This window comes from Ochotona curzoniae, unplaced genomic scaffold (genome assembly GCF_017591425.1).
Source record: "Ochotona curzoniae isolate NIBS_2020 unplaced genomic scaffold, NIBS_Ocur_1.0 contig_2688, whole genome shotgun sequence".
NCBI lineage: Eukaryota > Metazoa > Chordata > Mammalia > Lagomorpha > Ochotonidae > Ochotona > Ochotona curzoniae.
In genome coordinates this window covers 22,558,678-22,584,621 of record NW_024465553.1, presented here as the reverse complement: position 1 = coordinate 22,584,621, position 25,944 = coordinate 22,558,678, and the positions used below count along the sequence as shown (strand labels likewise).

At 37.5% G+C, this 25,944-nt stretch overlaps 1 protein-coding gene across 12 annotated transcripts in view; it reads left to right on the top strand.

Moving 5' to 3' along the window:
- The window catches only part of GPHN (gephyrin), a 276,180-nt gene that overhangs the window by 208,999 nt on the left and 41,237 nt on the right, over nucleotides 1–25,944 (top strand). For all 12 annotated transcript variants that reach the window (XM_040975435.1, XM_040975432.1, XM_040975433.1 and 9 more), the window contains 5 exons: nucleotides 2,703–2,795; nucleotides 15,251–15,306; nucleotides 17,747–17,866; nucleotides 19,295–19,353; nucleotides 21,242–21,395. In XM_040975435.1, coding sequence (XP_040831369.1) covers nucleotides 2,703–2,795; nucleotides 15,251–15,306; nucleotides 17,747–17,866; nucleotides 19,295–19,353; nucleotides 21,242–21,395 — 482 coding nt within the window. The remainder of the gene's footprint in view (nucleotides 1–2,702; nucleotides 2,796–15,250; nucleotides 15,307–17,746; nucleotides 17,867–19,294; nucleotides 19,354–21,241; nucleotides 21,396–25,944) is intronic.

The window sequence follows — 25,944 nt, the reverse complement described above, 5'->3', positions numbered from 1 at the left end:
CTAAAACAGTCATTATATGCAGGTGAGAGTTACTGCTGCCTGGTTCCTATTTAAGATTGAAGCCTAAGGCTGCTTTTCTAAAAATCATGTAAAGGCAGACATTTGGCACAGCAGTTAACAAGCATGCCTCTTGGGATACCCACAGTCCCATATTGGAGAGTCTGGGTTTGAATTCTGGCTCTACTCCCAATTCCAGTTTCCTGGTAACACACACTCCGGTAGGCAGCAGGTGATGGCTCAAGTACTTGGGTTCCTGTCACTGATGAGGAAGAGCCAGATGGAGTTCCTGGCTTCTGGCTTACAGTAAAATCACTAATATCTTCAAAAACATTTAAATTAGGAAACTACAAGGAGAACCTAGGTAAATTTACAGAACTTAACATTAGCTTCCCCTAGTCCCACTCCTAGTGCTGATCTCTCGATTATTTAGGGATTATAGCAGGGATAATAGTACTCATGGGGTACTGTTAGTATAAATAATGTAAAATAAATGAATTATTAGGAGGATGGGTGTTGTGGTACACAGGTTAAGCTACCATTTTGGGTGCCCACATCCCTTTTTAGACCTAGGATCAAGTTCCACCTCTGCTTTGGCGCCAGCTACCTGAAGATGCAGCTAGGAAGCAGGAGTTGATAACCCACATCCTTGACTTCCTGCCACCATGTTGGAGCCCTGGTTTCTGGTTCCAGGCTCCTGGTTTCGGCCTGGCCCAGCCCTAGCATTTGAGTGAACTGATGAATGGGAGATATGTCTTCCTTCTTTATTCCATCCCTCCTTCCTTCTCCTTTCCATTCTTTCTTTCCCTTCTTCCTCTATCATATGTGCAGATAAAATAAAAAGCAAGCAAAATCCAGTACGATTGCAATAACAGCTACTGCATTTAGTTAGCATCTGTTCAAAATAAGAGCTCATCAATTATATATATGTATTTAAATTATATATTATATATAAATAAATGTATATAGTTAAATTTTTATAAATAATCTTAACTAAATATAGAGCATGTCTTTCTTTCCAGATGGAATGTTTTCTTTCTTATTCTATGATATTTGAAGAAAGCCTTTAAAGACCAGATGGTATGAGTGATACAGTTATGACTTTTCTAAATATAGTTAAGTGCTTTTCTTTTTACATCTTTTGGTGTCCTTGCCTTTTAATGTTAAAAAAAAATGCTCTATTAAAAGTTATTTCTTTACTTACAGTGCAAAGTTCAAGAGGTTTTAATATGTTCACAGTCATATACAGCCATCACCGCCATCAATTCTGCAGCATTTTTCTCAACTCACAAAAATTTCCCATCTTTTTATCTAGCATCTTCCTGTCCTCTCACTACTCCCTGTCCAGCCCTAAACCTGCTGGTAGATTTTTCCTACTCAGTACTTCTTATAATTGAGATCCTATAATATGTTGTCTTTTGTGAATGGCATCTTCTTCTTAGCATAATATTTTTGAAATTTGTTTATGTTGTAACATGTACCAGTGGTTCATTCATTTTTACAAATTGTGGTAAAGATGTGACATCATTTTAACCTGTTTTAAGTAGGCAGTTCATTGGTATTAGGGGTATCTGCATTGTTCCATTCATCTCCAGAACTTTTTGGTCTTCAAAACTGAAGTTCTGAACCAGTTAAACATTTAATTCCCCAACCCCTTCTTCTCCCAGCCTTTGGTGAACTCCATTCTATTCCCTGGCTTTATGGTTTCAGCTCTTCAAGGTATTTCATGTAAGAGGGCTTATACAGGATTTGTCCTTTTATGACTAGCTTATCTCACTTAGCATGATTTCTTCAAAATTCAACCATGTTGTAGCAAGGGTCAGAATTTCTTTCCTTTTTAATTGTGGGTAATACTGCTTTATGCATATGCCACATTTTACTTGCCGATTCATCTGTAAGTAGGCTCTTGAGTTGCTTGCACAATTGATAACTATTAATGATGCCATTGTAGACACGCATATACAAGTATCTCTTTCAGACCAAACCAGGAGGTCAGAACTCTCAATCTAGGTCTCCCACATGAGAGCTGGGACCCAAGTGTTTGAGTCTTACCTGCAGCCAACCAGGAAACTGGAATTAAAAGCAGAATTAGAACTCCAACCTAGGCTCTCCATGTGGGATGGAGGTGTCCCAGGCAGCCTCTCAATCACACTCCATCTTTTTCTACAGATGAATACGTTTATGTCTTAATATGTTAAAATTATACACGGTGGATATGATTTGCATGTGATGCATATCCTAAGAATTTTCCTATGTCCACAAATATTCTTCATAAGCTATGCTTTAAACATGTATATTATTATAGAAATACACCATTTACTTAAATACCCATGTTTTTTATTTTTTGATTTCTTTCCATTTATTACTAATGTATGCAACTTAAATAAGTATGTGGTAACACCTACTTCTTTATGTTGTATTTTAGAAGCGAAATTAATGGATCGATGGACATGAAGGTGTTTAAGATTTGACTTTCTTTTTAAAGAAAAATCATATTTGAATTGTTAAAGGATTGATGACTGAAACAGCTCTTATTGAGATAATTTCTACAGGAATTACCATGAATTGACTGGATATATTCTTTTATGATAGGTACCAGAATGCATCTCTTCTGTCTCCTGCTACATGTCATTTCTAGCTTGTTTATACTTACCTGCTACCCCAAAGCTCTCAATATCCACATTTCCTTTCTTTCTTTCTTTCAGATGGAATGGGGCGAGTCCTTGCTCAAGATGTATATGCAAAAGACAACCTTCCCCCTTTCCCCGCATCAGTAAAAGATGGCTATGCGGTCCGAGGTAAATATTTTGGTTTTCTTTAGTTGTCACCAGACTCACAATACATCTTTTTTAATTTTTGAGTTAGTCCAGGTAACCAATGACAATTACGTCCATTTCCCCCATGGTTGTCAGAACAACGTTTTTTTGTATAGCCTATACGTATGTATTCCTGGTACAATATTTAAACTTTTCTGTGAAATTGACATCTGGAGAGTTAAGTTTGAAAATTTCCAGACCAAAAATGTCTGCTATCCAGCATGTGTGGGAGCTGAATAAATAAAGTGTGTACAGTATTTTTATTTGATTCCTGTATGTTACATAGAAATTCTTGCTTCCAAATGAATATAAAGAGATCAAAGAAAACACCGCTATTGCTTCAGTGCGTCCACATGCCAGACAGCAAAGACTGTCTTGGTCTGGAAGTTTCCAGAATGTTTCTTGAGAATGGGCTATGTGATCCCAGAAGTAAGAGCATATTTCCAACACAAAGAAAAAGCAAGGTGTTCCATTCTACTTTAAATGCAAGCATTACTAAAATGCTTCTTGAAAAGGAAGCAAGAGGGAAACTTCTAATCCTCTCTGAAAGATGCCTTATTTCAGAGTGCTTGAGCCACATATGGTATCAGCAGAGTTGCCTGAGAGTGTAGGAAGATTCAAAGCAAATACTTCATGGCATTTGCCTGCCTAAAATCCAGGCTGACAACCCAAAATGAAAATGTAACAGAATTGCATAGAAATCCTTTTTTTTTTAATTTTCCATGTGCAACACGTTTTGAAATGTGTACTCTAACATGTGGAATATTTCTGTTGAGCTACTTAACACATGCGTTACCTCACATATCCTTATCATATTTTGTAGTAATAACATTTAAAATCTTCCTTTGATGATTATCAAAATCTAATACATTGTTTTTTGTTACTAACTAAAGACTGATATCAAAGAAATATTTTTAAAATGTTTCCAGCTAGACTTGTTAAAAAGGCTATGTCCTTTTGCATGGTCAATTATGGAGTTTTACTTTACCTAGGAAGATCTATTAGTTATAATTTCCTTTTTCTTATAATTAACTACTTTCATTAATCTTTTCCACATTCATTAACCATCTCGGCAGTGTGTTTTTATGTTGGAGGCCATGTGGCAAATGGTTAACATTATATATGGGCTTCAGAGAAAGAATTACCCAGATTCTAGGATGAGTTCCATCTGTGTAACTTTGAACAGATCTCTTAAAGTTTTGAACTTCTGTTTTCTCGTCTGTGCAATGGCTGATTTTATGATGTTTAACTATCAGACAGACCACATTAAGAACCATAGAAAGCAAAGTACCTGGCACACACAAAAACACTCTGTATGTTTTTTAATCTTTAATAATTTTTGCTATCACCATTATTGTTGTCTGAACTGTTACTCAAATGTTCTAAGTACATGAGATGCTTAAGAGATGGACTTTATGTATTACTTTCCACTGGAGTCTTCTTCCTTAGGAAGTCAACTCTAGACATATCTCATTCAGCTTGATCTTACAAGATTAAATGTCTTATGAAATTAGCAAAACCAAAAATAAATAACTATTCATCAATGATTCCTTTGCTTTTTCTTCTGAACTGAGTCATTCTGCAGTATTTATTATAATGAATCTTATCCAGAAAGAAAATGATTTTATTCACCTGACTGGCCCATTGGGTCTTATTTCTTATCTCCATCTAAAATGTTAGTTTTGTTTTGATCTTACAATTTGTAACCATATAGGATTATTATGAAATGACTAAGAATTTTTACTTCCAGAGTAGAACAAAAAACAATAGCAGATGAAATAACGAAGATTTTTTTTAGTCTGTTTTTTATATTCTTTATATGTACAGTAGGGGAATACAGGAAGATAATTAATGCAGGAGTACTCTCAAAGAACATGTTGTTCTGTGCTTTTACATGAAGTAGCAGCAGTTCAACAAACAAAGTATTGGCCTTAGCTCTTCTTTTTACTGAGGACTGCATGACACATAAAAGATTCACAAAGTCTTTTATAGACTCACAAAGAAGTTTTGTGTGAAATTACCATTTAGTATTTTACTGTTTTGTTTTGGACAGGTGTTTTTATTTTATTCACACATACATCCATAGAATCTAAAATGACATCTCACAGTATAAATTGCCCACGAAATTGTCTACTGTGAATCCAGTTCACATTATTTTCTTCCTAGAAAGTGTTACTAGTTCCCTAGTAAAGACATAACATATATTAATAATCATTTTGGATATGGTTAAATCTCACAGTAGGAAAAAAAGATAGATACATCCATCTATCGATGGTAGACCAGTAGATAGATAGCAATTTGGATGCCATACCTGAGACAGCAAAAGTCATCAGAGACATGGTCTTATAATTATGCAGAATTTCTCAGTTTACACTACCTCATCTTCTTAGTTCAGGATGAAAAACTCCATGACATACCTTTTGTATATTAACTAATCAAAGAGATTTTTATTTCTCCTAGGGTAAAAGCATTCTTTAGTCTCTTCAGTACTATTATTTCACCTACAGGCAGTGTTTTGGTGAAGAATATCCTTGATACAGTTTGTCATGGCTCTGTGCCATGCTGTACCTCCTCTCCACCCTGCCTTCCTTTGCTTGGTTCCTTTCTCCCCACTCCCTTTACTTTCCCTCTTTTCTTCTCCTCTGCCTTTGCCTTAGGCCTTCCAGTAATAACCAGTGGCACTCGTGATCATTGCTAACGCTCTAGGTGTAAAGAGGTTGCTAACTTGCTCTGGATCACTAAGCATTAGCCAGTATCCTTCAGAAACATGTGTGATAAAACTCCAAACCAGTTGGAGGAGCACTTGCTTTAAGGTATGTGGCTTGAAAAATTCAGACAGTGGCTAAGAAATAAACAAATACCTTTTAAAAAATGAGGTAAAATGTAAAGAAGGCAGATATCAAGTGATGATATGTAAATAATATAAATACCTATAACCTAATAATCTTGAAACTGCTTCAAAAAGGAAGGAATTTGAAAAATGAAAATAGACAAAAGAAGATGAAAGTGTCATTGACAATTGAAATGCACTATTCTTAGCTCTCATGTTTTTGAGCTGTTTTTTTCTTCATAGTAATTTAATCATGCTCTTGATGCAGCCACTCTAGGCTATATAGTGTCAGAGTTTGTAAGATTTTAATAAAAACAAAAATATCTTAGAGTCCAAGTTCAGCTTTGTTTTAAAAATTCAGTTTGACTGGCAGGTGTCATGTCATAAAAGACTAGGCTTCTGCCTTTGACATAAACATCCCATGTAGGTGCCAATTCAGGTCCTGGCTGTTCAACTTCCCATCCAGGTCCTTGTATGTGGACCAGGAAAGCAGCAGAGGATCGTCCAGAGCCTTGGAAACCTACACCCACATGGGAAACCCAAAAGAAGCCTCTGGCTCCTAGCTTTGGATCATCTCAGCTCTGGCCACTGCAGCCAACTGGGGAATGAAACATCATACATATGGAAGAGCTCTGTGTCTCTCCTCTCTGTAACTCTGCCTTTCAAATATAAATAAAATCTTTTTAAAAATAATTCATTTTGGTTAATTCTAAAATGCTCAAAACACTTGAATAATTTCTAATACTAATACCTGGACAATTTTCTTCTGAAAGATGACAATAAAAAATGCAAAATGACTTCTCATCCATCTATTCCCGTGAGAAAAGGCAACAGATTTAAAATTCCAATCTGCCTAACTTAATTTATTTATCAATATACTTATTGCAAGTAATCTTTTTTTTTTCAGCTTTGGCATTTTCTCTTATGAACTCTCCAGCCTAACCCTTGCTGTAGCTGAATTGGAATGTATAGCTGTGCCCTTCCTCATTGAGTCTTAGTATAGATCCCTAAGCAGAGTGAACAAATTATTAATCCTCCCTCAGTGATATTTCTTAGGATCTCTGAAACATGATGTCTAATGGGCTTCAGTTTATTCAGCCTTTACATGATGATAGTCTCTTTATTATTGAAAATGAATTAATAGCTAAATAGCCATTCAGAGGCTTAAAGAGAGAGAACAGATGACTGGAAAATGAAAATGAAGGATAATTATTTGGGAAATGTCTTGGAGACAACAATTTTCCACACGTTATTGCACTGAATAGCCATCTGCTAATATCAATTTTATATAAAATAATATAATTTAAGATCATCAAACAGATAAGACTGGAAATGACGCCTTAACATTAAAAATGGGAAGAACAAAGAGAAACTCCAAGGTCTAATATGAAGCATTACGAAATGCTTGTGTAACATACTTGTTCATTTTGCTTTTGCCACTTCCTTCAAATTAAATTTTATAATTACAAAGCAGAAAAGAAAATTAACGGGCATGTGAAAATTAAGAGGAAAAAAATTTTAATCTTAGCAAAATTTTTGGAATCTATCCTTTTATGTCCAATGGCAGTAGTTTATTTATTTTCCCAAGCCGTTGGTTCATGTGCCATTATACCTCTACTTCTGATCTCTTGGCTTAATGCTCATGAAATTCATCTTGGGACTAGCAGCTTGATTTATTTATTTACTTACTTAAAAGAGTTACACTGAGAGGGAGAGACATAGAAAACAGAGGTCTTCTATCCTGCTTCCATCTTGATCAGAAATAGAGCAGCTGGGACTCAAACCAGTACCCACATGGGATGCCAGCATCACAAGTAGTGCCTATGTGCTGTGCCATAGTGCCAGACCCCTGAAATCCTACTTTTTTATGATTTATCTATTTTTATTGGAAAGGCAAATTTATAGAGAGAAGAGACAAAGACCTTCCTTCCACTGGTTCATTCCCCAGCTGGCCACAACAGCCAAAGCTGAGCCAGTCCAGAGCCAAGAACCTCCTCCAGGCCTCCCATGTAAGTTGCAGAGTCCCAAGGCTTTCCCAGGCCACAGTCAGGGAGCTGGAAGGGAAATAGAGCAGGCAGGAAATGAACCAGTGCCCATATGGGATCCCAGTACATGCAAGGTGAGGATTTTAGCCAGTAGGCTATCATCCAGGCCCTGAAATCCTACTTTTTAAAGTTATTTTTAGGTGCCAACACCATGAAGTGTTGTTTAAACCTCCACCTGAAGCACCAGCATCCCATGTTGGCATCAATTTGAGCCCTAGCTGCTCCGCTTCTGAACCAGCTCCCTGTTAGTATGTCTAGGAAAGCAGTGGAGATGGCCCAGCACCCATGTGGAAGACCTAAAAGAAGCTCCTGGCTTCAGACCAGCCCACTTCCAGCCATTGCAGACATTTGGGGAGTGAACCAACTGATGGAAGATCTCTCTCTCTGTCTCTCTTACTGTCTCTCTGTTTTTCTTATCTCTCTGTAACTCTTTCAAAAATATATATTTCTTTTTAGAAATAGTTTAAAATAAGTTTCAGCAAATTATATTGAGTGATAATTATTTTTCTGTCTCCATAAGTAATAGGCTTCATGATAATAAAAAGTAGGACTGCTGTGGTTTGCTAGTTTTTTTATAAATTCAGTTTTTCATTTTCTTTTTTTTTTAAGATCCATTTATTTGTTTGAAATTCAGAGTTACAGATAGATGGGGGAGGAAGGAAAAAGAGAGAGAGAATCTTTCATCCCCTTGTTCACTCCCCTGGTGACTGCAATGACCAGGCCTGGGCCAGGTCAAAGCCAGAAGCTTCTTTCCACCCATCACATAGATGACAGAGGCCCCAGCACTTTGCCATCCTCTGCTGCTTCTCCCCAGCCGCTACCATGGAACTGGATCAGTAGGTGAAGCATGAACCAGTGTCTGTATGGGATGTCAGGATTGCAGACAATGGCTTTGCCTGCTATGCTGCAATGCTGGTACCTATTAATTCATTTTTTCTTAATCTGAATACATCTACATTATTTTTGATCCTGTGGTGCTCTGCTCCTCAAAAAGGTTGTTTCATGAATTCTAGCAGCATTGTGACCTTGTTTAGAAGTGCAAAATCTCTGATTCCTTACTCCCGAATCAAAGATATGTGTTTTGGCTAGCTCCTCGATAATGTGTATGCAGTTGAAGACTGAGAAATGTTGCTATGATGGCAATTATAGAAATGATTCCCCCATTGGAACTAAGAGACTTCCATATTGTTGGTTGATTTAGCCTTGCTTACACAATATGCAGACATGCTCAACAGGTGTCAAGGTTCCGTGTAAGGTGGAGAATGTAGCACAAGTGAGCCTGTGCTCAGATAACAAAGAACCTTGTTTGTTAGAATCACCTGAGAACTGTCAGGGTCCAGCTGTGACATTGTTGCTCTAGTCTCTAACAATACAATATAACTACCATTGACATATCATTACATTATAATAAGTGTCTTTGGTTGTTTTTAAATCTGCTGGGGGATTATATGAAGATGCTTTGCCATTTTGTACAAGGGGTTTGGTGTCCATCAGGATCCTGGAGCCACTTCGCTTGGCAAGCATTGAGGGATGATTATATAGCAAATACAAAATGTTGGGCTGGGAAATAGTATTTAATTTGTTCACCATACAGTCATCTTTCTAAACTGGTTCTTAAGAGTCACACCCTTCATTTGTTGAATATTTTTAATGGTTCATGTATTGAACCATCTATTTAATATCTATTATCCAGCAAATAGTAGAGATTTCCTTGAGATAAGAAAATAAGTGATGAAACTTGGAAAACATAAATAAAGTAGTTTGGGGCCACTCTGAGAAAACAAAAATAAAGCTAGTGCCTCTTGAGGCAAGGGGCATCAGCTATGACTTTAAAAAGAAAGTAAGCAATGTCTTGAAAGCTAAAATGTCTTTTTTCGGAGTGTAAGAATAAAGGATTGTCACTGCAAATGGCAGAGTTAGTGTATGTGACAGCTGAAACAGGTCACCTTTCTACTCTAGGGCAACTAGATAACGTCTAGGCAAGACACGAGCAACGGCTTTTGAAATAATATTCTCTTTGCACATAAAGTTGAAATATTTCTGCTTCCTGTTTCCCCATCACTCTCCCTCTTTCACACATGTGCACAGACACACACTGTTTCATAGTTCTTTTTATTATTTATATGAGATGAACAAATTTCTTGTATTTCACAATACAAGTTTAGGAGAACAGTAATTCTTTCAACTCCACCCTCTCACCTGCCCGTATTCCCATGTGTACTTCCCCTCCTTCATTTTTTAGAAAACTTTTGCAATGATATACTTTTTTTTTACTTCACAGCCACAGGCCTAATTCTCTGTCAGGTAAAAAAAAAAAAAATCAACAAGTAGTAAGTAGAAAAAAGTACAAGTGTTCCTCAATATTGTGCACAAAAGCTGTAAACAGTAATCGAATCTCACAATGTCAGTTTCACTCATATAGGTTGCAGTTTTTGTACTCTGTGGATATTAGTGATCACAGATCAGGGATAGCATAAAGTGTTTTTCATTTTGGGCTGGTTTATTTCCCTTTGATTTCTTTTTCTTGCTTAATGACGCTGGCTAAAACTTGCAGAATGACTGAATAGCAGTGGAGGAAGTGATTATCTTTGTTGGTCCAGATCATAGTGGAAATGTTTCCGGTCCTTCCGCATGCAGTATGATGCTGTGTGTGGCCTTGTTATATATTGCCTTGGTTCTGTTAAAGAGTGTTCCTTTTATACCGTATTTGCTTAAGATTTTTGTCCTGAGTGGATGTTGTATTTTATCAAATGCTTTCTCTGCATCTGTTGAGGTAATCATTGCCTTTAATTTTCAATTTGTTAATGTGATGTGTCAAACTTACTGATTTGTGTATGTTGAGCAATCCCTGTGTTTCAGGAGTAAATAAATACTATTTGTCCAGATGAACAATCTTCCTAATGTATTCTTAGATTCAATTAGCTAGTATTTTGTTGAGGATTTTTGTGTCTCTGGGGGATGCTGGTATACCATAGCTCTAATTCTTTTTTTTTTTTTAGATAAGATTTATTTTATTTTATTTTGTATTTTGGGGGGATAGGACTATTATTTTTTTCCAAATTGTTTCCTTCATGTTTAAAGGGGGGTATTAAGGAAGAAGGCCCACCCAATTTCCCACCCTCCCCAGGTCCTGGATGTAGGGTATGCTCCGAGGTTCTTGCTCAAGTGGATTTGATATTTCAACAGTTATGAATTTCTGCCAATCTTGCCACTCCAAGCACGATGAGGTCCTTGAGGATTCCACTGATTGACATAGTCCATCATAGAGTCTCTGCCCCATATTTCGCTGCCAAGATATAGCTGGGATGCTTGGTTGACCTGTTCTATCTTCTCTCTTCTTGGTTACAGTTCTGAGTCCAGCATTTTGATTGGGGAGATCTCCAATGAAACTTTGTCTGAGGTGTTCTCGGACCTGATTCTTGTATGTGTTAGCAAGTACAGGGCCCGGCACAGTCCATCGCCCCGATCAGCTGGTGGTTGTAATTGCTGGGTTGGTTCTGTTTTCACTCCCAACTTCCAGTGGAACCAATGGGTGTTGTAGTCCAGCCTGCTGCTGCCCAGCACATACTCGGCCCTCACATAAACAAGTGGGAGCTGCAGCCTAGTTGGAGCGACACACAATAACTCCCACCAGGCCCACCCCCTACCCTGGTTTGCCCATATGTGTCATAGCTCTAATTCTTCATTATGTATTTTTCTAGGTTTTTGTAATGCTGGAAAAATCCTGTGCCTTTGAATTGTTTTGAATAGTTTGAGGAGAATTTAAGTAGTAGTTCTTTAAAAGTCTGGTAGAATTCAGCAGTGAAGCCATCCTGTCCTGAACTTCTCTTTGTGAGGAAAGTCTTTATTACAGATTCAGTCTCCAACTTGATGATTGGTTTATTTAGGTTTTCTGTGTCTTCAAGATTCAGTATTGGTAGATTGTGTGTATCCAGAAGCCTACCCATGACTTCTGTATTTTCCAATTTGTTGGCACATAGCTTTTTGTAGTAATTTTTGATAATTTTTTGTGTATCCGTCATGTTGTTAGTTTTTTCTGCTCTGATTTTATTTGTCTAGGTCTTCCCCCTCTCTTTTTTTTATTTGTTTGGTGAAAGATTATCAGTTCATTTCACTAATCTTTGGTGTAATATTTTTGTTGTCAATTTTATTTCTCCTCTGCTTCTTTCCTTCTACTAATTTTGGATTTGAATTGTTGTTTGTCTGCATCTTTGAGATTCATTGTTAGATCATTTGAGTTTCTTAGTTTTTAATTTTCAGCTTCATTCTATTGCTAGAACAAGAAAATACCTGTTGTGAGTTCAGTTTATTCAGATGTGTTGAGACTTGCTTCCTGACCTGGTACATGCTCTAGCTTAGAGAAAATGTTATGCACTAATGAACACAATGTCCACTCTGCTGCTGTGGAATCCGATGTTCTGTGGATATCAGTTAGGTCCATTTGGTCCATAGCAGAGAGTAGCTCTGTTGTTTTGTTGTTGTTGTTGTTGTTGATTTTTTTGTTGGTTGGCCTGTCCATTGATGAGAGTGGGATGTTGACAACCACATTATTATTGCTATGACAAAGTCTATGTCTCCCTTAGACCCATTACTGTTTGTTTTAAATAGCCAAGCTCCCTGGCATTGGATGTGTAAACTTTTACTGTGATCACCTCTTCCTGTTCAATTGATCACTTTTGCAATACATAATGTCCTTCTTGGTCTTTTTTGACAAAATTAAAGACTCTTTTTTGTGTGTTAAACGCGTTTTGCCTGATGTTAGGATGCTACTCCTGCTCTTTTTTGCTCTCTGTTGGCTTGGAACATCTTTTTCCATCCTTTTACTTTCAGTCTCTGTGTATCTTTGTTGGCGGGGTGTGCACACAAGCATACTTATTCAGCTCTTACTCATCCTTCAAACTGAAATCAGAAAAATTTTTTGTTAGGGTGGCTTTCCTGCCCCTCCTGTGTGCCTTAGATACCATATATATACTCTCAGAAAACAATGTTCCCTCCCGTTAGTGCAGTTTTTGAAGTTGAATTTATTATATGTGCTCATTAGTGTGATTTATTTTATTAATATGCCTTCCTCTCTACTTAAGTGACACCATGGAAGAAATACATTAAATGCATTATACCTCTCAAGTCAGTGGTATATATGGATCTATATAAATATATAATACATATAAATATAGATAAACATTTAAACAGCAATTTCATGCAACAGTGCCCATCATAACCATACTTATGAATATATTTTATATCCTTTTTCATTAAATAATTCTTTATAAATTGATTTTATAGCGCATTCCAATTTATGATCCAGAGCTCACAAACTCTGCAGCATCTTAGCACTGCATGACAATTGAACAATGTCCAATTTTACTCTATTCAAACCTCAGCTCCTAGTGTTACACTGGAGAGTTTAAAGACACTGAGTAAAAATTTACTGACTGGGGCACGGAGGAGTAGCCTAGTGGTTAACTTCCTCACCTGGCATACACCAAGATCCCATATGGGCGCCGGTTCTAATCCCGGCAGGGGCCCTGTTTCCCATCCAACTCCCTACCTGTGACCTGGGAAAGCAGTCGAAGACGGCCCAAAGCCTTAGGACCCTGCACTCGCGTGGGAGACCTGGCTCCTCCTGCTTCAAATCAGATCAGCTCTGGCCATTGCAGTCACTTAGAGAATGAATCAATGGATGGAAGATCTTCTTCGCTGTCTCTCCTCCTCTCTGTATATCTGATTTCCCAATTTAAAAAAAAAAAAAACTTTTAAAAAAATTTACTGACTGAATAAAATGAATGAACATCTTTAAAAAGTATTATTTTAAAGTAATAATATTATCCTTACCTTTATCAATAACAACAAAGAAACAAGTGTTTGCTAATGTTGCTGCAATCCCTGAGAGTGCTAAGAGGCAGAGGAGGTTCAGGTTCAGCTGTTTTATTTAAAGCCATTTGTATTTCCTGCTGTGTAGAAAGTGTAAAGACAAAAGCCCTTGGTTGCCGTGAGAGCTGGCAAGGTTATTAATGTTTTTATTGAAGATAAATCAACTAAAGTAAGCTTATTCATGTTTGAAATATAGTTAATTTTCTGTCATAGGAAAATCATCATTTTACTTAGTTGGAGAAATAACTGGGTAGAGTAGATGAAACAAGGTTGATAAAATGTTGATAACTGTTGAAGCAGTTGTTTGGTTATTTAAAATCTTTCAACAAAAAGTAACCCATGAAAGTGGAATAAGAAAACTCCTTAGTTTTTATATATGAATAGTGAAAAATTAAAAATCAAAAAAACTGCAAAAATCCGCAGATCTATTTAATGAGATATTTCTAAAGTACACTATATAATATGCAGTGACAAAAGAGAATATAAATTTTTTGTCCCTTTCTACATTAGATTAACCAAAACCATGTGTACAAAAAAAAATGACTTGTTAAAACTGTTTTTTTTTTTTTTTGGAACCTTTGAAAAAAGTACTGCTTTGCAGTTGCATAAAGATATAACTTCATGTATTCTTTTTAAAAGGAAAACTGATCTTGTTAAGTCAGTGCAGCAGGTATAATTAGCATGCTCGTAAATGATGTTAGCTTTTTGCATCTGTGTGCCCCAACCCTTACTGTGCACAGATGGCATGGAGTCAAGTTCACGATCATGCAGCTCATTCAGGAGGCAGTGCTTTGTCAACAGTTTTCACCTGAAAGCTAAATTAAGCTCATTGATTCAGCCTCAATTATGACATATGTAAGAAAAGAAAAGTGTTAAGTGACAAGTTGTTTCCATCTCAATTCTTATAAAATGTTTTTTCCAGTTTTAAGATAAATAACAGTAACAGTGGAAAATGTGATATAATTATCTATGTATTTTAGTTCAGAAATAACGTTTTGACCATGATATTATCAAGCAGTGTGCTGGGGATGAAGGGACCAAGATTTAGTCCCAGTTGTACCTAGAACCTCTAAGCAGAGCTTATTTGAGGTTCTTAATTTTTTCATATTTAATTTTTATATTAATTATTCTCTTTATTATTTCATTTTCTGCCGACATCCCTTCCTTCAACTTTCAAATGGAGAAAGGAATGCGACTTCTTCCTATTTGACTGAATTCTTGTAAAGACTACACTGGGACATAAATAAGAACACAGAATTAAGCGGCTTGGATTTTTGTATGAAAAAATGAAGAACTATGATATAGTTGATGTATATACATATATATACACACACACATATGTAAACTATTCCAACACATGTCACACATGCATACATGGATGAGGTGGCAGCTCTTTAGGAGGATAGGTTAAAAGAATTTCCTGGTGGAAAAGTCTGAGCATGGAAACTGTAGGGTGAGTGACCAGAAGGCTACATTCTAGACAGACTACTTTCAAATTATGGACACCAAGAATCAAACCAGTTGTAACAAAGCAGAAAACCATCGTACAGTCTGAGAGAAAGAAGAATAGCCAACTTTTCTGAAACATTATCAAATAATCTGAGTCAAGATTTAGAATTGTGATATTAGGTTCTTGTTCCTTGCTGTAGGTTCATACTGACCTTTTCTCTTGGCTCTGTTCCATCTCACAGCTGCTGATGGCCCAGGAGACCGTTTCATCATTGGGGAATCCCAAGCTGGTGAACAGGTGAGGATCCTAGGCCTGGAAAACACTGACTATTTCATTTTCTGCGACTCTCATCTAATTTCCAAACTACTTCTGTTAGTGTAAACTGAATCTTAGAGAAGGATAAGCCAGAAGTTACCAAAGAGATGAAAAGATGATTCCCATGAGGACCAAAGGAATTGTTTCTTCAAGAACCAGCAGCTATTAATATGTAGAATTGTGTGGAATTGTTTGTGTATTTTGCAAACATGCCCTTGAAGCACCACAGCCCTGTATTTGCATGATTTTCTTTTGCTATAAAAATAAATGAATAAAAATGCCAGTATTATAACTGATGTTCTGGTAGAACTACGTGGGTCTCCTCAAAGCTTGGATGCTGAAGTGAAGAAGCTGGTATTCCCACTTTTGGCACCCCTTCTAGCTATTTCCTTAAGTCCTCTGCATTGTCTGTAAACATACGAGTACATGAGAAACTAAAGAAAAGAGGTGGAATACCTTTTCTCAAAACTACCACTTAAGAAAAAGTGTAGTTGGGGGCCATCCTTGTTTGTAGACAGTGCTTTCATCTAACTTGTTGGTAGCAACAGTTGAGAAGCTAAGCCTGGCACTGCAGCGAGGGAGCTTCCTCATGCCCCACAAGGGCTCCCCAGGACCTTCGTCTGGACCAAAAACAAAAAACAGCTAGGAAAAATGATTTGCCTCATAATTAATTCAACTTCTTAACACCCATTTCCATCAATACCAAAGTCATTTTATAGACAAATCACAAAATAATAATAATTGTTCAGGTAGCACTTACCCATTTTTCCAGTGGTGTTCATGCATTTTTCACTTTTATCTCCTGTCTCTTCCATCTACTAGATTCTAGAGAGAGAAACTGAATTAAGACATAATTACTACTTTTAAGTAGTTTACATCTGATAGAAAAGATTTCGACATTAAATGTATTAGGTGCTGAGCTAATGGTATTGGTCAAAAAAAGAAGTTGAACATTTCAGCTTGGGAACTGGATCTAAGAGTGTTTTTGCAAAAGCCCAGTGAGAAAGGTACATTCTAGGCAGAATAGCATGAGACCCAGAGATGGTTTCATAATTACATGGGAAATTTAGAGAATCACTAGTAGGAGGCACAGCTTGATGTCCATAGGGAGAGGCAGCAGCCTGTTAGGAGTCTCGTGGGCTCTGAAATCTTTATACTAGAGAGCTAAAAGAAGAGATGTGAAAATTACACCAAAAGTTGGTAGTTTTTATAAGTTCTTATAAAGTGTGATAGGGAAAAGATTAAAGAAAAGAAGGAGACACATAGAGATTTGGTTTGATGTTTGTGAATTGATGGAAATACTTCAATATATATATACATAAAACCATAAAGTATATATTAAAGTGTGTGTATATATATAATATATATAAAGTATATATATAGTTTTGGGGCCCAAGTTTGGGGACCAAACTTTCCATTTTAAATTCTTTTGCATCCTGTAAAGAGACTACTTCCTAAACATAGACAGAGTTAAGGGAAGTAAACGACTGTGAAGCATCCTCCTGCCAACAGCAAGATTGTATTAGCACCTCTAAGTCAGTAATACCGGGGACTGGTAGCACCGCGGGAGCTATAGAGCCAGCAGGACTCGTGTCTCTCTGTTGGAGATTAATGGTGCTTCCTTCTTCAGTTCTTACTTCTACTAAGTAACTCTTCTGAACTTAGAACAAACCTATTAGATGCTCTTAGAGAGAGAGGCTTGTCTCTCCATGTTTGGGGGAAGTTAGCAGGGGAAGCTTGGTACCTTATATCATCTGTACATGAGTTCAGACAATGAAAAGCTTCATTTTCAAAAATAATATTTTGCCCAAGTCAGTACATATGCTAAAATGATTTTTAAACTCTTTAATTGTACTTGCTAGACTTTTGCTATTAAATGACAGATGAGCTAATGTTTTAGAAAGATTTTTCAAAAGCAATAATTACAAAGATTTTTCTGACTTGCCTGTATTTAGCCAGAGTTTAGTTAATGACTCATGAATTTCTGAAACATTGAAACTTTCATAAATTATCAAGATATAGCCTTTTTATAAATTTCAGTCATAATATCATATGGCCTGCCTTTTTTATTGAATCACTTCACAGATGTTAAGAAAGTTAACTTGAAAAAAAGAAACTTAACCTGATTTGAGTAAGAGGCAGGCGTAGCAAGTGTAGGGGCAGTCCTTGAGAGGGGAAGCAGCATACCAAGAGAATACATCCAATAGTCGTCACCTTCAAGTACGTGTAAAGTCAGCTTGACTCAAGTTAAAGTCTCTTTGGTATGAGTGCATGGGTTTGTGAGAAACTTTTGTTGCATTGGCCCAGATAAGATAATGTTTCAGACTTTTATGGCTGTTTCTAAAGATGTTTCATCCCCTGCAGACTTTGCCTTTGCAACAGCCGAGTGCATCAACTGTCTGTTTTGTGTTTGTTTTTCCAGCCAACTCAAACAGTAATGCCAGGACAAGTCATGCGAGTTACAACAGGTGCTCCAATCCCCTGCGGTGCTGATGCAGTAGTCCAAGTGGAAGACACCGAACTTATCAGGGAATCAGATGATGTACGTCACTGCCAGGTCTTATTGTGCCACACTTCCTGAATCATTCCCAAAGTCTTTGATTACGTTGGGGCCTCTCAGTGCAAGGCAGTAAATAAAGATTTGCCTTAAATACTTGACAGTGATTTATAATAGGAAGGCTTTTCATGATCATTGCTGTCATGATAGCAGAAGTTGAACCATGTTTGACCCTAGAAGTTTTACCTGCAAAGAAAGAAAGACAGTAGGAGAAATATTAGGAGAAATATTAACAGTTGACAAAGTTGTAACTGAAAAAAAAAAATTGTCATTGAGACAACATCTGCTAAAATACAAAGGAATTTATGAAAATGGAATTTATGAAAATGGAATTTCATAGAGAATAATTTAACAAAGCACACCTTGGCTAGTTTTTTAAGATTAGCCTAAGCCAAATGCAAAATGATTTGAATGAAATGATTGTTTCGTCTCTGGCTTTCGGTGTACCACTAAATGACATTACATTTATAGCCCTTCCCCTTTTATTGCCTAAAAAAGGACATAGCATCTAAATTCATACCAGGATTTATCTCATAGAAATTAGTGATAATTATTGAAACCAGAATATCAGCCACAAATAAGCATGTAATAGATTCATTTGAGGCTCTAATGACTGGGTATATTGATTTGTGAAGAACTCTAAGATATGTTTATTTAAAAACTTTAAAAACTGAGGTTTTAAATAAATTCTCCTGGACATATATAGTGAGAATTGATCATGCCAAGAGTCAGCCACTTTTCTTAAACAGGAGATTTTCCTTTTAATCACCTTCCCACATGGAGGGCTTGTAAAATTCAATTCCTGGCATACAGATTACATTGCTGCTGTTAGAACTGTCCAAGCAGATTTACTGGCATCAAGAAGCCAGCAGAGCACTGAAAGCCAGAGCACAGGGACTCGCAGACTCTGCCAGATGATAAGACACGGTGCTGATGTCACAGTATTATTCACAGCCTATAAATACAAAATTAATGACCGTCATTTATTTATATAATATACCACCAGGCAAACTATAAGTCTGCCATTAAAATTTCTCCAGGAGTTTGGGAAGTATGGGCATGGTATTAACCCCATAAAAAATTACCACCATGAATATTTGGGTGTTCAATGTGGTAGGATGGATAGATAGACTCCTTGAGAATGCTGCTAACAAAATGATTTAATGCTTAAATGGGTCCATTTTTTCAGAAGAGTGAATGTTGAAGAAATATTCTATTTATGTATCCACTGTCACCAAATCCACTTTTTAGGAACATATGTTAAAAATTCAGACTATTTTCAAAGGGCTTGGTAAATGATTTTCTGTTTCTCTGTTTATGTGTTCCGGGATTCTCTGACTAGCAAGATTCTACTAGTCAGAAATCGTTTTAGGTTTTTGCTGTGTGAAATTACATGATTTGCTGTTATTATAGGGCACTGAAGAACTTGAAGTACGAATTCTGGTGCAAGCTCGGCCAGGCCAGGATATCAGGTAGGTTCATAACGTGTTTAATGTACAGCCACATTTTTGTCTACATAATTATAAACTCAGGAGACAGTGGCTATTATAAATCTGTAGCTGTGTCAGTTAAACATTAACTTACAGGGAATTAGCAACAAGCAAAATGGATTTTCTGAATTCTTCCTCCTAGTTCTGCCCTACCTGCTTCTTAACAATGATCATAAAGGTAAATGAAATAGTTAAAAAGAAGAGAAGGAGGACAAACTAATAAAGCCTGTATAATCTATAGCTAATTCTAACCCTGGAATAATCTAGAATTATCTAACTTAACCTCTAGATTAACTAAATTTGTTATTAACATGGTTAATTCCAGAATTGGGTATAGATACAGCTAGTTGATAGTGCATTCTCTACTGACTAAATGGTCATGGGCCAAACTGCTTCTCTTCGTAGACAAAAATGAGGTCACTGCCCTACCATAAATAGTATATTTCATTGTATCTTTTATGATACAGTATATTTACCCAGATTCCATTAATATAATTTGTTCAACATTCCCTTACAGTGGAGCTACACTTCTCCCATTCTACGGCAGCCAGCCATACATGATCAGCTTAGTGGAAGAGAAACAGTGCTGATGTGGTTATAGTCATAGAAGTACTTTTCAGCCTGGTGCAATTGCCTAGTGGCTAAAGCCTCACCTTGCATCCACTGGAATCGCATATGGGCACTGGTTCTAATCCTAGCTGCTCCACTTCCCAGCCAGCTCCCTGCTTGTGGCCTGGAAAGCAGTCGAGGATGGCCCTAAGCCTTAGGACCCTGCACCCATGTGAGAGACCTAGAAGAAACTCTTGGCTCTTGGCTTCAGATCAGCTCAGCTCTGGCCATTGTGGCTACTTGGGGAGTGAACCAGTGGACAGAATATCTTTCTGTATCTTCTCTATAAATATCTGCCTTTCCAATTTAAAAAAAAAATTACTTTCATTTGGATCACTTAAGTTGGTTTTGCTCTTATGGTCACACCTTGACTTGCTGCCATAAATAAACTTTTACTACTGCTACTAAATATTTTCATGTTAATTCTGGCTTAATATCAAAGAAAGCTTACAATTAGGGCGTGTGTGTATATGTGTGTGTGTGTGTGTGTGTGTGTGTGTGTGTAGAAACACAGGAAGAGAGAGACAGCCAAAGACATCGAGCTCATATCTCCTGGTCTACTCTTCTAAATGCCCACGACAACCCTCAGGTGGAACTAAAGCAGGAAGTTGTGAACTCAGTCAGTCCAGGTCCCCCACATGAATCGCAGGAGCTTGAGTAATCCAATATGAGATGCAGGTTTGACGAACAGTGTAACCACTCGGTTAAGCACCCAGTGATGTAATTGCTGCTAACTGTAATGTACTACAAAGCTGCTTGCAAAACATTTTCAAATATGAAGTAACATATTCCTGTTTAGCACTAACAGACAAATCCTGCTCCTATCTTCTCTTGTGTGATTTTATTTTTAAAATTAACAAGCAGCAGGCACATGACACAGAAAGGTAAGCCACTGCTTGGGATGCCTACAACCTATTTCAGTCCTTTGAGTTCTGCTTCTAATTCAGCTTCCTGCTAATACATCTTGTGGGCAGGGGACAGCAGATCATAGCGTAAAGGCTTGGCAGATCCAGATGGAGTACCAAGCTCCTGCCTTTGGCCTGGCCCAGTTCTGGATCCATGTGGAGTGAACCAACAGGTGACAGGCTTCTCTCCCTCTCTAGCTCTGTGTTCTCCTTTTCAAGCAAAGGAAAAAGGAAAAACACGTAGGTTTTAGATATCTGATTGGTTTTTTCTTGCCTGATCTTCTGACAAGTTTCCTTGAGAGTTGAAGAAAACCTTTTTGTAGTCATACTGCTAATGATTCTGCTTTGACTTTCAGACCCATCGGCCATGACATTAAAAGAGGGGAGTGCGTTTTGGCCAAAGGAACCCACATGGGCCCCTCAGAGATTGGTCTTCTGGCGACTGTAGGTGTCACAGAGGTTGAAGTTAATAAGTTTCCAGTGGTTGCAGTTATGTCAACAGGGAATGAGGTAAAACAAACAAAATGTGGGAGGGGAGGGCTTTCCAAAAAAGGTATTTCTGTCATCTATTCTGTATTGAAAATAGAAATGTAGATCATAGATTTTACCAGTTTATCCACATTGCTGTAACAGGTATCTCCAATAAGTTGACCTCAGGATAAATCAAGTACAAATAGTGAAAGGAACTAGGGATTATGTGTTAAGAAATGTAAATTCTATTTGTTAGCATAGGTATTATAACCTTTCATCACACTCAGCAGGCATAATCAAAGAATGTTAGCTGGAGAATATGAATACTAAATAGTCAGCTTTTCATTACTATCACAAAATCCCTGATGAAATGTACTTTATCGTAAAAATGTAGAAGAGCTGATGGCTTCCTGCTGGGCTTCTCCTATTCTTCCTGTCTATTTTGTAGGACTCTGTATTCTGTATCTAGGAGCCTTCATTTTCTGCACCCGTTAAGTAGGCTTCAGGATGCCTGAATTCATTCCCTGCAGCTGCTGTAGCGAGTTACCACAAAATTAATGGCTTTTACAATACAAATATATGCTCTTCCATTCCTGCAGATCAGAAGTCTGAAATGGATCTGGATCTAATGGGACTAAAATCGAGGTTTTTGTCTGGAATAGTTTCTTTTTGAAACCAGGCACAAGCTGTAGGGTCCTCAATGGTGATGCCTTTCCTGATGACAGAGTTCTGAGATGTCACAAAGGATCACAGAGCACGAGGCAGGGACTGAATGTCTGTCTATTCTGTGTGGGCTCTGTCCCTCTCCTTCGAGAGCAGCAGTAGGGAACCTTTCATGTCACAAATTTTATACATTTTATAAATTTGTAACATTCCCAGAGCATACAAAAATATCAGCTTAAAAATCAACCTGCTATAATCATTGTATTTCAAGTCCTGCATACAGTTGCCTTAGCAGATCAAATAATTTCTCAGGCTTCATACACCTGAGGGCTGGACATTCCTCACTCCTGTTACTCTACCCTCAATCGTGTAATCTAATCCAGTCACTTTACAAAGACCCTAAGTCTAAACACCATCATCTGACTAAATTTCCTTTCCTAAAAAAGGTCTAAAATGACATTGTGACATTAACTTTAGAAGACAAAGATTTGTCCCCTTATGATAATTAAAGATGGCCCATGTGGGCCATCCTCAGTCAGTTAACAGTGAGCTGGATCAGAAGTGGAGCAGCTGGGACTTGAGCTTGTGCCCATGGGATGGTGGCATCACAGGCAGCTGCTTAGCTAGCTCCTGTGCCCATTTGGGACATCCAGATGAAATTCCAGGCCCCTGCCTTAATGACCCAGCCATAGCCATTGTTGCCTCTTGAACAGTGAATCAGCAGATGGTAGATTCTCTCTTTGTGTCTCCTCCTCTCTTTATAACTTCTCCTTTTAAATTAAAAACAAAAACAAAAACTTTTGTTTCCTGTTTTACTTTGGTGTTTAAACTTTAGGCAGCAGGTTTGAAAGTGGAACTGGAGTACTGAAAAAATAATCCACTGGAAACTCAGAGCCTTTTAAGCAGGATCAAACTGTTTAAATCTATAAGAGTAATTATTTTAGACCTGTCGTTGTCCTGTGGCGACACTAAAATGACGAGGAATCTCGAGGGCCTGGAACCGCCACCGCAACCAGCACACACTCACTGAACGAACAGGCGAACAAGAAAGGAGAGACGAACAAAAAGGGGCAGGCGAATGAAAAGGAGAAAGAGCTTTATTGCAGAAAGTGGGCTGCTTATATATATTTCTCCACCAATCAGTTCTCCTGGTGGGTCCACTGGGCGCTACCTGATAGGCCGGTGGAATCACTAGCCTATCCCTGTGACTTCCTGTTTACCTGCTGTGGAGACAAATCCTGCCTCCTGGCCCTCGGCCAGGCGCCATCTTGGGCGGCCCCTCATACACATGAGTTGGCCGCTTCCCACAAGACCTTTCTATTAAAGAAAAGATTTCAGGACTTTATTCTTTAATCTCTTTGCTCTGTAAAGTCCTTTGTTACTATTATTTTTAATTTCTTGGAGCTCTTGAAATAAAAAAATTTCAAGGATCTCTAACTCTTATGGTTCTGTTGGTTAGAACAAGAGAATAGAATATTTTTGTTTTGTTCATAAAGAGCTAAATCAGCATTCCAGATTTGCTTACTTCTGAGTAAAAGTACATTAGTCATCTGCTCACAACATTTTCAGTTTAATTTCTACAGTGATGACTGCAATATTCTTACTGTCAGATGATGTTCTACTTAGCATCAGAAAAAAAACCTGCTAAACTGGTTGATTCCATGAACTGTTCTTATTTGTTATTTACTTACCTGCTTTGTAAGTCTAAGTGAGTTCATGTGATTTGGAAAAACTGAATAGAATTAACAAATTCACAAATCATTGTTTATTTAGGGAACTTTGTTTAAGCTGTATTGCCTGTTTTCTCACTAGTATTTTTGTGTGATTCAACTAATGTTCTAAATTATTCCTGACAGTGTATTCACACTATTTCACATTTTCATAGTATCTTTTAATGTAAGATTATTGGGTGAAAACAGAGATGGTACTGATATCATGGAACCTAAGAAAATTTTTGAAGTCTTAGTCCCGTGCCCGGCACTAAATTGGAAACTGATGATATAAAGACAGTGTCTCTCTTGAAAGCCTGAGATCCTCATGTATTGAGAAAAATAATAGAAAATAAACTTCATTTATTTTTAGAGGGTGAAAAGAAAAAATAGCTATTTTCTGTTAATGTGGCAATGGTGTAATTCAGCCAGTCATACATCAAACTCCACTTAACTATTAGTTTGTATTTATCTTGATTTGCTTCCCACGTGTCCACTTTCTCATTTTCTTATTTGAGAAAGAGAGGTAATTTGAGAAGGGGAGAGAGAGAGAGAGAAAGAATGCTGGTATTCACTGGTTCAGTCTCCAGATGCCCGGAGCAGCCAGGGCTGGGCCAGGTCCACACTGACCACCAGGAAAAACATTACACAGTGACTTCCACATCTTTGTACTGGACATCAGTCAACCAACTACCATTATGTTCATAAAGTTGAGTTTGGCTGCTTGTTATGTAGTTATCCAAACCACTAGCAATAGTTATTTCTTCACTAGGTGCTGAGTCTTCTTTTGGTCCTGAGGATACGGTTTTAGTCACCTTTAGGCAATTTCTGTCACTTGTATGCACTCGTTCATGTTTCCTATAGCTTCTGTACCTTTGTTTTCTCTCTAATGGCTTCTCCTTCTATACACAAATTTACAGAAATTCTCATGAAACTAATAATAATAATTTTAAAAAAAACCTATACCTAAACACTCCATTCCTTATTGAGCTGCTGCATTACTCCCCAGTTATTCACTATTAGATTTATTGAGAGGTCTGTGCCTGTCGTCTTTCCTTTCTCACCATCCATTTGTTGAAACTCCCAAATCTAACTAGTGTCCAGTTACCACACACACTGCTTTCCTACGTTCATGAATGACTGCCCCGTCTCCCTCATTCTCTTGATATTCAGCCTCCTTGTACTGTTCAGAAGCAGTCACATTACCCTGGCCTTGAAACAGCTTTTCTGCTTTTTGCCTTCTATTGCTCCTAATCTTTCTCTTTCCCCAATAATCCATGTTGGATGTACCCCAAGATTTTTCTCTGCTGTCTTCAACAAAACCCTCCATTTTCCTCTCATGTTGAACATATGCAGGTAGGCATGATCTTGATCTCTTGTGTAATCAAAGCTTCATTTGCAACTTTCTTTGTAGGCTTTCACCTGATATTAAATTAACAAATCTCACTCACCATCTTCTCTTACTGCCACCCAAACTATACCCTTTTCATAACTTCTTTTTTTTCTAAAGATATATTTGTTTAATTTGAAAGTTAGAGTTATTCAGAAAAATAAAGTGAGGGAAGAAATGGAGGAAAACGAGAAAGAGAATATTCCAGTGATTGGTTCACTCTGCAAATGTCTGCAATGGCCAGGGCTGTGCCAGGCCGAAGCCAGCAGGCTAGAGCTGCTTCCAGCTCTCTCACATGCATGCAGGAGCCCAAGCACTTGGCATTCTCTACTGTTTTCCAAGACACATTACCAGGGAGCTGGATCAGAAATGGAACAGCTGAGACCAGTGTTTTCTTTCCTTTGTTTGATGGACTCAGTATATTATGAAACGATTTTCACCAAAATTATTGATGATCTTTTGCAATAATTTCTAATTGTGGCAAAATATATATAACATAAATGTTATCATCTTAATCATTTTTAATTTATGTATTTCCATTTTATTTGAAGGGCAGAGAGAGACAAAGATACATGTGGAGAAACTTTTTTCCATCTTCTGTTCCTCTCCCCAAATCTCTGCCAATGCCTACAACAGCTAGGCTCAGGCCAGGCCGAAATCAGGAACCTGGAACCCAGTCCACACTTCTCATGGAATAGCAATGACAAATAGTATTTGTGCTATCAGCTGATACCTTCCTTGCATTAGCAAGAAGGTGGATTACAAGTAAGTTTGAGCCAGGACTCAAACCAGGAAATCCTCTATAGAATGTGGGCGTTTCAAGTGG